This window comes from Sinohyriopsis cumingii, chromosome 8 (genome assembly GCF_028554795.1).
Source record: "Sinohyriopsis cumingii isolate HCF-2022 chromosome 8, ASM2855479v2, whole genome shotgun sequence".
In the NCBI taxonomy this organism is placed as follows: Eukaryota; Metazoa; Mollusca; class Bivalvia; order Unionida; family Unionidae; genus Sinohyriopsis; species Sinohyriopsis cumingii.
Genome location: NC_142968.1, coordinates 90,317,465 through 90,329,929, shown reverse-complemented (window position 1 = coordinate 90,329,929; position 12,465 = coordinate 90,317,465). Strand labels below are relative to the sequence as shown.

The following is a 12,465-nucleotide window of genomic DNA, read 5'->3' as shown; positions in this document are numbered from 1 at the left end:
TATCAAACGACAAGATGAGTTGCTGCCATCTTGAGGAGACCTATGAAGTGAATAAATTTCTGGTCTGAAATTAGTTTCCTGACTGAAAGATTAATATTAGTGAAATGATTTTCAAAGAATGTTCCTGAGGGAGACAAACATGGCTCAAGAGGGTTTAAAACTCCATTTCTAACTGAATACAAATGTTGGGTTGTGATGAGATTGGATTTGCCCTTGCTGACAAGGAATGCAATGTTGCTTATAGAGAATATCCAGATTATTGAATATCATGGATGTAAATGTGGTTCAGAAGTGTGACACAGCCTTGCAGGACTCAGTGATTCTCATGAATATCCAAAGACTAATACAGAGATGAGAGCAATTATCTTGAGCTGGTACTCCCTTTTCCTGTAAATGAAGTAAGGAATTATGTTAAGACCTGTGAATGGCAATATGAAGGCAGTATATCTGTAGGCCAATGACAATTGCAAAGTCTTGTTTCTGAATGGCACTGAGACCCAATCTTGGAGTCTTAATTCAACAAATTTATGAAATGGTTTAGAAAAGCTTATATCTGCAACTGGACAAAGCTTACCAGTGGCTTTGGGAACTAGAGAAAGTCTGGGGTAAGATCCCAGTAAGTCTGCATTGTAAACAATCTTGACAACATTTATTTATTTCTTGCTGCATAACAGCTTTGCATGGGTGTTTAGAGATGTATGTAGTGGAAGGAAACCTTTATAATAGGAAGTAGTGCTAAAATTGCTCTGGTAGGTCACCAACCCAGAGATCATTGGATTAGAGTTGCTTCCCTTCTGTGGTTAGGTGTTGGAGTCTTCTGTCCATGAAAATGTCCAAAATAGGCAGCAGGAGCATGACAAAATTTTCAGCAATAAAGACAGGGGGAGAAATGGGATCAAAACCAATCCTTGTCATTGGCAGCTCCTGAAAACAGAAATCTGGTAGAAAGAAAGGGCTTGGAGGATGGTTTTACTCTTTGGAATGCTATAATGGGTCCTTGCTGTTACTATGATCTCTCCTTGGAAATATGGATTGGTCTCTGGATTGCTGGATCTGAGAATGGTTCACCTCTCTGACAATCTGTTTTCTGACTTTGTAATGAAAATGAAGATTGGAAGAAAGCAGTTATGATCAGAGAATTACTCTGAGGTGATCTTTCAAGAAAGCATACATAGAGAAAAAGTCATCTCTTTCCACAAGCTGTAGGCTATTAGATGCAGCTATGATAATATAAAGTGAGTATTGAGCTGCTCTGTTAAGCACTACAGGAGGGATTGATTCCAAAGCATGACCATCAGGGAGGTTCTTGATGGAAGGGTCTAGGCTGCATTAAGACTTGTAGAAAATAACCATCAAAACAAAGTCAAGAATATATCCTATGACTATGATATTCTAAACTAAGGCACTCCTTCAAAATAGCACCCTTCATTATAACACAGTTTCTGTTTTAAGACAAGTGGATCCCATTTCAATAAAATCATATGTATAATGTACTTCATTACAAGGCATTCTCACTATTGGGCAGTATATTCCAACGCTTGCATGGACAGCATCACAACACTGGAGTGATGTAATTATTGAGTGTTGACAAAGGTTTTCAGGTCCATACGTATAGAAGAAGGTTTTGACATTCCCAAACCCACAATGTCTCTGTCAACAAATATGGGACTTCAGTGTGAAAAACCCACAATGTCTCTGTCAACAAATATGGGACTTCAGTGTGAACAATCCACAATGTCTCTGTCAACAAATATGGGACTTCAGTGTGAAAAACCCATATGTCTCGTAGAAAGCTGGGTTTGAATCTGATGGGGATCATCAATGTGAAAAGAAAGGCCTGTTGGTACTTGGATCCCGAAGCTGCCTTTCAAAGCACAGCAGTATATCAGTCATTGACCAGGCTGGGTTATTTGTTTGAGTGATGGCTGGGTTGTCTTGACTAACAGATCAAATGATGCAGGAACTTTATAAGCAGCCACTTATAGAGTGAACATAGGTGGACAAAACTTTGGTGACAGAAGATGGAAAACCTCTTCAATCAATGTGTGGACAGCTGAGACCTCTCTGAACATCACTGAACTGTGAAAGGATGATGGCACATGTGAGCATGAACTTTTAGACAAGAAAGAGATGGGTAAAAGAAAAGCCTCCTGTGATGCATGTGTCTGAGCAAGTGAAGCAGGTTAAGCGGGATGGTGTACAAAGATGGGATCTAGTCATACTGGGACATACTTCTATCCAGGCATTCACTGTGTGTATCACCCACAGTCCAGGACTGACCATCCATAAATGGAGCATTGCCATACCCAGCAGCACATGATGATGGAGCTATGGCTAAAGATGGACTTGTCCAGTGCTAGTCTGAGATACCTCCAGGAGTTTGGTAATGACTAGCATGTTAGTTCACAAATTCCAGTTACAAAATATGTCTGAACCAGAGCTAGTAATGAACACTGCCAGACATTGAGCAAAATGCTTTAAATCAATTCTGGGTATACAGACAAAAACGGATCACCATACCTGGTCGTGGAAATCAAATGTATAGGCTGAAGCTGTATCAGATATGGTGTGGTCCACAGTTGGGTTTGTTTCTAGTGCTGATGTTCAGTATGGGCAATTCTGGGGAAGTACACCCCAGCAAGTAGCAGGATGTGCCTATTTCCAGAATATTCACTCAGCCAGATGGGTTACTGTACCAAGTCAGTAGTAATGCAATGTGTAAAGGAGGTAGACTCTATTCTGTAGGCTGTGACAAAGAAGACAGTTGGGTTGGCAATGTGTGATAGGCTTGTGATAGACTAGATTGCCAGATTTCTTTTAAATGGACATGCTTTCCACCTTCAAGGATTCAGTCAAAAGGAAACTGCCAACTGAGGTAGCATCTGGGCCAAAGACAATTAAATCTATATCTTTGTTTGTGTGCTTCTTAGCTCTCTCATTCACTCTAGTTACATGTTTGGCAAAGACAGTCACCTATACATCCTCAACTCAGTATGAATACATGTTGCATGTATAGTCTAAATTGCATCCCATACTGGCAGAGAGATTGTCTTCATCCAGTTTGAACCTCTGTAAACCACATACTTAATCCTGACCACTGTTTAATACCTTTAAAAACAGAAAGCAGAAGAATGGCACAGGAAGGCAAAATTAGTTGAGCATCATGATGAACTTCCTTTAAACACTATGAATAAAGAAAAAAAATTTTATTGAAAATTATATGAATGACCTTTGAACACATTCTAACATAACAATTACATAACAGAATTCGTAAACAAGGTTGAGTGCCAAACTGAATTTAAAGTACTACAGACTATCAGGCAGGCAAAGAAAGTACTACAGAATATCAGGCAGCAATGAAAATACTACAGACTATCAGGCCGGCAACTAAAATAGTAAAGACTATCAGGCAGGCAATTAAAGTACTACAAACTATCAGGCAGGCAATGAAAATACTACAGACTATCAGGCAGGCAATGAAAGTACTCCGACTATCAGGTTGGCAATGAAAGTACTACAGATTATCAGGCAGGCAATTAAAGTACTTCAGACTGACTATCAGGCAGGCAATTAAAGTACTACAGACTATCAGGTAGGCAATGAAATTACTACAAACTATCAGGCAGGCAATGAAGATACTACAAACTATCAGGCAGGCGATTCAAGTACAACAGACTATCAGGTAGGCAATGAAAATACTGCAGACTGTCAGGCAGGCAATGAAAATACTACAAACCATCAGGTAGGTAAATCAAGTACTACAGACTATCAGGCAGGCAATGAAAGTACTACAGACTATCAGGCAGGCAATGAAAAGACTAAAGACTATCAGGCAGGCAATGAAAATACTACAGACAATCAGGCAGGCAATGAAAATACTACAGGCTATCAGGCAGGCAATACAAGTACTACAGACTATCAGGCAGGCAATGAAAGTACTACAAACTGTCAGGTAGGTAATGAAAGTACTACAGACTATCAGGCAGGCAATGAAAATACTACAGACTATCAGGCAGGCAACTAAAGTATGAAAGACTATCAGGCAGGCAATTAAAGTACTACAGACTAAAAGGCAGGCAATAAAGTACTACAGACTATCAGGCAGGCAATTAAAGTACTACAAACTATCACGTAGGTAATGAAAGGCTACAGACTATCAGGAAGGCAATGAAAATACTACAGACTATCAGGCAGGCAATGAAAGTACTACAGACTATCAGGCAGGCAACTAAAGTACTAAAGACTATCAGGCAGGCAATTAAAGTACTACAAACTATCAGGCAGGCAATGAAAGTACTACAGACTATCAGGCAGGCAATTAAAGTACTACAAACTATCAGGTAGGCAATGAAAATACTACAAACTATCAGGCAGGCAATGAAAATACTACAAACTATCAGGAAGGCAATGAAAGTACAAAAGACTGTCATTTTTATCTTTTGTACAACACAATTAGTTGATTAAGCGGTGTAGACCATGAAATTTATTTACCTAGATTCCAGCTGATATCCAGTTCCTGAAGCTGGTGTAAATGTTCTGAGAGGTAAATCACTGATGCATCTGTAATATCACTAACACTCGAAATGACTAGGACCTTCATACATGGGCAGTTCTCAGCAAGTAAGGTCAAACTCAAATCTGTAACAGGACACTTCTTCAGGTGCAAACTCTGTCAATATATATAAAATCATGCCATTCATGTGCTCGACAAACCAGCCTAAATTAGTCTAAAGTATACTATTTTTAGCAGTTATTAAAATAAGGAACATTAGATTTCTGCTTTTGACTGGATTGTTGTTGTTGTTGTTGTGGGGTTTAATACCATTTTTCAGCACAGGATAGGCTATACATGGCGGCCAGTATTAATGGTGAAGTAAGAACCCGGGAAAACTTCGGAAAGAACCACCAATCCATGAGAAGCTATTGGCAAACTTTCTCACATACCCACACTAGCCGAATCAAAGACTCATACCTACACGCAGACCGAGGTGAGATGGCAGTGATCCTTAATGGAAGCACTTTAGACCACTCGGGGCCCCAACAGTTGATTGAATGAAATACAAAATATACAAAAAGGAAACAAAGTTATCTGCTCTTTTTTTGGGTGCGATATACCTTTTAAGTCCTAGAAGTGAAATGACTAGGCCATGGTAGAAGTATTTTTATAAGTGTACATCAGAAGACCAAGTTGTTTACTCTATAACCCAAATTACACCCATCAATATTGCATGACAATAAAGGGAATTAATTCTTCTTTCGACTCTGCTTAATATATACAAGTTCTTTTTTAAACGATCATGATAATCAGTGAGGAAACCTTGTGAATATTTTTTCTTTAAAATCTATTCCTTTACAATATATGAAAACTACTGAGTACCATATATTTCATGTGCACAAACCCTCTACTCAACCTTGATGGCACAAGTGGATTCAATACTCATATCAGGAAGGGGTAGTCTGGCCCATCATTACTTGACAATGGTTCTAAAATGTTGTTAGATGTGGATAAAACAAAATTTGAACAAACATCAATGCTAAAACTCAAGTACTGGTGTTCAAAATACATTTGGGGTACCTTCTACTACATTTAAAAAAAGCAAATTTAGAGATTTTTTTATATCTATCAGCATTCTACCATTTAGTTCCAAAACAAGAATTGAAAAGATTATGCAAAGCTGCTTACTCCTGTATAACATCTTACTGTATATGCTTACTCCTGTATAACATCTTACTGTATATGCTTACTCCTGTATATCTTAATATATATGCTTACTCCTGTATAATATCATACTATATATGCTTACTCCTGTGTATCTTACTGTATATGCTTACTCCTGTATAATATCTTACTGTATATGCTTACTCCTGTATAATATCTTACTGTATATGCTTACTCCTGTATAATATCTGATTTGTATATGCTTACTCCTGTATAATATCTTACTGTATATGCTTACTCCTATATAATATCTTACTGTATATGCTTACTCATGCATACCTTACTGTATATGCTTACTCCTGTATAATATCTTACTGTATATGCTTACTCCTGTATAACATCTTACTATATATGCTTACTCCTGTATAATATCTGATTTGTATATGTTTACTCCTGTATAATATCTTACTGTATATGCTTACTCCTCTATATCTGACTATATGCTTACTCCTGTATCATATCTTACTGTAAATGCTTACTCCTGTATAATATCTTACTGTATATGCTTATTCCTGTATAACATCTTACTGTATATGCTTACTCCTGTATAATATCTTACTGTATATGCTTACTCCTGTATAACATCTTACTGTATCTGCTTAACCCTGTATATCTTACTGTATATGCTTACTCCTGTATATCTGATTTGTATATGCTTACTCCTGTATAATATCTTACTGTATATGCTTACTCCTGTATATCTTACTGTATATGTTTACTCCTGTATAACATCTTACTGTACATGCTTATTCCAGTATATCTTACTGTATATGCTTACTCCTGTATATTTTCTGATTTGTATATGCTTACTCTTGTATAATATCTTACTGCATATGCTTACTCCTGTATATCTTATTGTATATGCTTACTCCTGTATAATATCTTACTGTATATGCTTACTCCTGTATATCTTACTGTATATCCTTACTCCTGTATATCTTATTGTATATCCTTACTCCTGTATATCTTACTGTATATGCTTACTCCTGTATATCTTACTGTATATGCTTACTCCTGTATATCTTACTGTATATGCTTACTCCTGTATAATATCTTACTGAATATGCTTACTCCAGTATATCTTACTGTATATCCTTACCCCTGTATATCTTACTGTATATGCTTACTCCTGTATATCTTACTATATATGCTTACTCCTGTATAACATCTTCCTGAATATGCTTACTCCTGTATATCTTACTGTATATGCTTACTCCTGTATATCTTACTGTATATGCTTACTCCAGTATAATATCTTACTGTATATGCTTACTCCTGTATATCTTACTGTACATTCTTACTCCTGGATACCTTACTGTATATGCTTACTCCTGTATAATATCATACTATATATGCTTACTCCTGTGTATCTTACTGTATATGCTTACTCCTGTATAATATCTTGCTGTATATGCTAACTCCTGTATAATATCGTACTGTATATGCTTACTCCTGTATAATATCTTACCGTATATGTTTACTCCTGTATAATATCTGATTTGTATATGCTTACTCCTGTATAATATCTTACTGTATATGCTTACTCATGTATACCTTACTGTATATGCTTACTCCTGTATAATATCTTACTGTATATGCTTACTCCTGTATAACATCTTACTGTATATGCTTACACCTGTATAATATCTGATTTGTATATGCTTACTCTTGTATAATATCTTACTGTGTATGCTTACTCCTGTATATCTGACTATATGCTTACTCCTGTATCATATCTTACTGTATATGCTTATTCCTGTATAACATCTTACTGTATATGCTTACTCCTGTATAATATCTTACTGTATATGCTTACTCCTGTATAACATCTTACTGTATATGCTTAACCCTGTATATCTTACTGTATATGCTTACTCCTGTATAATATCTGATTTGTATATGCTAACTCCTGTATAATATCTTACTGTATATGCTTACTCCTGTATATCTTACTGTATATGCTTACTCCTGTATAATATCTTACTGTATATGCTTACTCCAGTATATCTTACTGTATATGCTTACTCCTGTATAATATCTTACTGTATATGCTTACTCCAGTATATCTTACTGTATATGCTTACTCCTGTATATTATCTGATTTGTATATGCTTACTCTTGTATAATATCTTACTGTATATGCTTAACAATGTATATCTTACTGTATATGCTTAACCCTGTATATCTTACTGTATATGCTTACTCCTGTATAATATCTGATTTGTATATGCTTACTCCTGTATAATATCTTACTGTATATGCTTACTCCTGTATATCTTACTGTATATGCTTACTCCTGTATAATATCTTACTGTATATGTTTACTCCTGTATATTATCTTACTGTATATGCTTACTCCTGTATAAGATCTTACTGTATATGCTTACTCCTGTATAATATCTTACTGTATATGTTTACTCCTGTATATTATCTTACTGTATATGCTTACTCCTGTATATCTTACTATATATGCTTCCTCCTGTATGTCTTACTGTATATGCTTATTCCTGCATAATATCTTACTGTATATGCTTACTCCTGTATAACATCTTACTGTATATGCTTAACCCTGTATATCTTACTGTATATGCTTACTCCTGTATAATATCTGATTTGTATATGCTTACTCCTGTATAATATCTTACTGTATATGCTTACTCCTGTATATCTTACTGTATATGCTTACTCCTGTATATCTTACTGTATATGCTTACTCCAGTATATCTTACTGTATATGCTTACTCCTGTATAATATCTTACTGTATATGCTTACTCCAGTATATCTTACTGTATATGCTTACTCCTGTATATTATCTGATTTGTATATGCTTACTCTTGTATAATATCGTACTGTATATGCTTACTCCTGTATAATATCTTACTGTATATGCTTACTCCTCTATAATATCTTACTGTATATGTTTACTCTTGTATATTATCTTACTGTATATGCTTACTCCTGTATATCTTACTATATATGCTTACTCCTGTATAATATCTTACTGTATATGCTTACTCCTGTATAATATCTTACTGTATATGCTTACTCCTGTATAATATCTTACTATATATGCTTACTCCTGTATAATATCTTACTGTATATGCTTACTCCTGTATAATATCTTACTGTATATGTTTACTCCTGTATAACATCTTACTGTATATGCTTATTCCTGTATTTATAGGTTACTGCATTTGTTTTGGGATGGAACACTGCACAACCTTGAGAGTGCAGTATATCCTTCCGACATTACGAGTTCATATTTTCCCATACAAATGCAGTAACCTTTTTATTATATGCTCATTTTTATTCTACCTAAGGTTTAATTATATAAATAAAATACACTACAAGAAACAACGTAAATGAATGTATGTCGCATTCCAAACTAAATACGCAAGCGCAGATTTGTCATTACACAATGACATCATTATTAATGCGCACTTAACTCCGCCCAGATAAATTTGAACTTAGTTGCACACTCGACATAACTTTCAAAAGAAAATGGTGTGTCTAGTTAAAATTGAAATTTGCAGTCATATTGTGAATGAATGTGGATTGCAACAACTTTTCCATTTGATGTGGAATGAATATATTTTGGTATTTTGTTTTGATTCGACGAAAGTTTGTGATTTTGGACTGGATTAATCTGTGCAAATTATACACGAAATACATCAGACTGAAGTGGCGCAGAAGCATGTTTACGTCTGCAACTATGTTTATCCCCCACTTGGTCACTTTTATGACAACATGACTACTCTTTAATTTTGAATTTTGTTTTTCTCTGCACTGATGCTGGTAAGTAGGGCATGAATAGCTTTAGAATTATCAGTAACTTCTGTACTAGAATTGTCCAACTGTACACACAGCATGTAATCATACATTAACACCACTGTAAAAAAATGACGAAAAAATAACGAGACAAAAATTCTTTTCAATCAAATACTTACCCACAATGGCCAAACATATTAAACTGTTTAGTGCTTTCTGAGTGTCACCTGACATTTACAAATGGGAATCAGCTTTGCAAGGATTATTATTGGAAGAGCAAAGAGGAATATCAATTTGATCGAATTTCATACCTCTAAGCTATGGCATTCTGAGCAGACCATGTTGATCCCTTTCTCTGTGATTTCCTCGCACCAGCACAGATCCAATTCCTTTAGCTGCAGTACAAAAACACAAGAAATAAGCTCTCAGAAGACAGCAAAGCTGGACTGAAATTAGTTATCCCTCTCCTCAAATTTTGCTCCATATACATGTTCACGGTCTAAAAATTCCAGTGCTCCAAGGTAGAAAGACAAATTGTTTTTTTTAGCTGTGGACCAGTCACATGTAAGCAGCATTAGCCCATTACACCTTTGATATTTCTTATTTGTTCCAATAAAATTGAAGAAAATGTGTGTTTTTTATCCTTAGGACTGTTCCATTAAAACATACATGGGAACCCAGGGAAGGCACTTCTAAAGTGGGGTACTCACCCATAGGTGCAATCTTGAATTTTCTTATGATTTTAGTATGAACTCTGTGAAAACAAAGTACCCTGTCATGTATTTTTTAAAAACTAACTGATGTCCCTGGGCACAATGTATGTTTAAATGGAACAGTCCTTAACAATCTGAAAAGAATTGTAAAAATGCACTAACGCAAATGGAAGTCACTCAATAATGGGAAACTAGTGATGTAAAACCATACCAAAAACCTGCAAATTTAGCATGCAATACACTAATTGCCGTCTAGACTTGATTTTCAGCAATCAAATGTAAAACCATACCAAAAACCTGCAAATTTAGCATGCAATACACTAATTGCCAGTCTAGACTTGATTTCCAGCAATCAAATGTAAAACCATACTAAAAACCTGCAAATTTAGCATGCAATATACTAATTGCCAATCTAAACTTGATTTTCAGCATTTGTTCTCAACCAAAAACTAGCTAAATCTAAGCATCAACAGTTTCAGGTGAGTGAGTGAGTGATGTGGAACTTTATCGCTATGATGTCTGCAGTGTGACAGTTTATAGTGATGTCTAGCACTGGGGCATCATGCCACAGACATGCAGCATGATATCCCACCCAGTCACATTATCCTGAAACCAGGTTGACCAATCCTAACACTAACCTCTTAATGATGAGTGCCTAGAAAGGCAGCTGTTAGTAACATTTTTATAAGCTTTTGGTATGACTTGGCCAGGCTTCGAACCTGTGATCTCCTGCATCTGAGGCAGATGCTCTAACCGCTAGGCCACGGAGCAGTCATCAACAGTATTGGCTTACTGTAAGTTCTAGATGCTATGAGTTTAAGTATGGATTTACCTGTGGAAGGCAAACATCAACCAATCAGAATTAATCTGCAACAAGATGTATTGCACTTAAGGATTCAAAAATATATATGGTCTTAAAAGGATGGAAATTATAATGCAAATAAATGTATACAGAATACCCAGAGTCAGCCAATCATTCAAACGCCTTATTAAATGTATACAGCGTACCCAGAGTCAGCCAATCATTCAAATGCCTTATTAAATGTATACAGCATACCCGGAGTCAGCCAGTCATTCAAATGCCTTATTAAATGTATACAGCACACCCGGAGTCAGCCAATCATTCAAATGCCTTATTAAATGTATACAGCACACCCAGAGTCAGCCAATCATTCAAATGCCTTATTAAATGTATACAGCATACCCAGAGTCAGCCAATCATTCAAATGCCTTATTAAATGTATACAGCATACCCAAAGTCAGCCAATCATTCAAATGCCTTATTAAATATATACAGCATACCCAGAGTCAGCAATCATTCAAATGCCTTATTAAATGTATACAGCATACCCAGTCAGACAATCATTCAAATGCCTTATTAAATGTATACAGCATACCCAGAGTCAGCCAATCATTCGAATGCCTTATTAAATGTATACAGCATACCCAAAGTCAGCCAATCATTCAAATGCCTTATTAAATATATACAGCATACCCAGAGTCAGCCAATCATTCAAATGCCTTATTAAATGTATACAGCATACCCAGTCAGACAATCATTCAAATGCCTTATTAAATGTATGCAGCATACCCAGAGTCAGCCAATCATTCAAATGCCTTATTAAATGTATACAGCATACCCAGAGTCAGCCAATCATTCAAACACCTTATTAAATGTATACAGCATACCCAGAGTCAGCCAATCTTTCAAATGCCTTATTAAATGTAGACAGCATACCCAGAGTCAGCCAATCATTCAAACGCCTTATTAAATGTATACAGTATACCCAGAGTCAGCCAATCATTAAAATGCCTTATTAAATGTATACAGCACACCCAGTCAGCCACATACCCAGAGTCAACCAATCATTAAAATGCCTTATTAAATGTATACAGTATACCCAGAGTCGGCCAATCATTCAAACGCCTTATTAAATGTATACAGCATACCCAGAGTCAGCCAATCATTCAAAAGCCTTATTAAATGTATACAGCATACCCAAAGTCAGCCAATCATTCAAATGCCTTTTTAAATGTATACAAGCAGCAGGGAAGTTGAACAGACCAGCGTTTCCAACCAAAATAAAGCTTCCTACGCGAACTTTCTCCGTAGAAGCCTCAGAAAGCAGAAATAAAGCCTTCTACGGGAGTTAATTTTCGTGCATTTCAGACCGAGTGCATCGGGTGGTCGCGCCGTGTGTGTTAGTAAATATAGCGTCCAGGACAGGAAAAATAAATGTCAGGGAATAAATTTTTGTGTTATA

At 35.9% G+C, this 12,465-nt stretch overlaps 1 protein-coding gene across 2 annotated transcripts in view; it reads right to left on the bottom strand.

Moving 5' to 3' along the window:
• LOC149794123 (uncharacterized) overlaps nt 1–12,465 on the bottom strand; it is a 94,913-nt gene that overhangs the window by 18,180 nt on the left and 64,268 nt on the right. For both annotated transcript variants that reach the window (XM_089968102.1, XM_089968103.1), the window contains exons 9-10: nt 9,800–9,883; nt 4,492–4,669 (exon numbers count right to left, since the gene is read on the bottom strand). In XM_089968102.1, the coding sequence (XP_089824228.1) occupies nt 4,492–4,669; nt 9,800–9,883 (262 nt within the window). The remainder of the gene's footprint in view (nt 1–4,491; nt 4,670–9,799; nt 9,884–12,465) is intronic.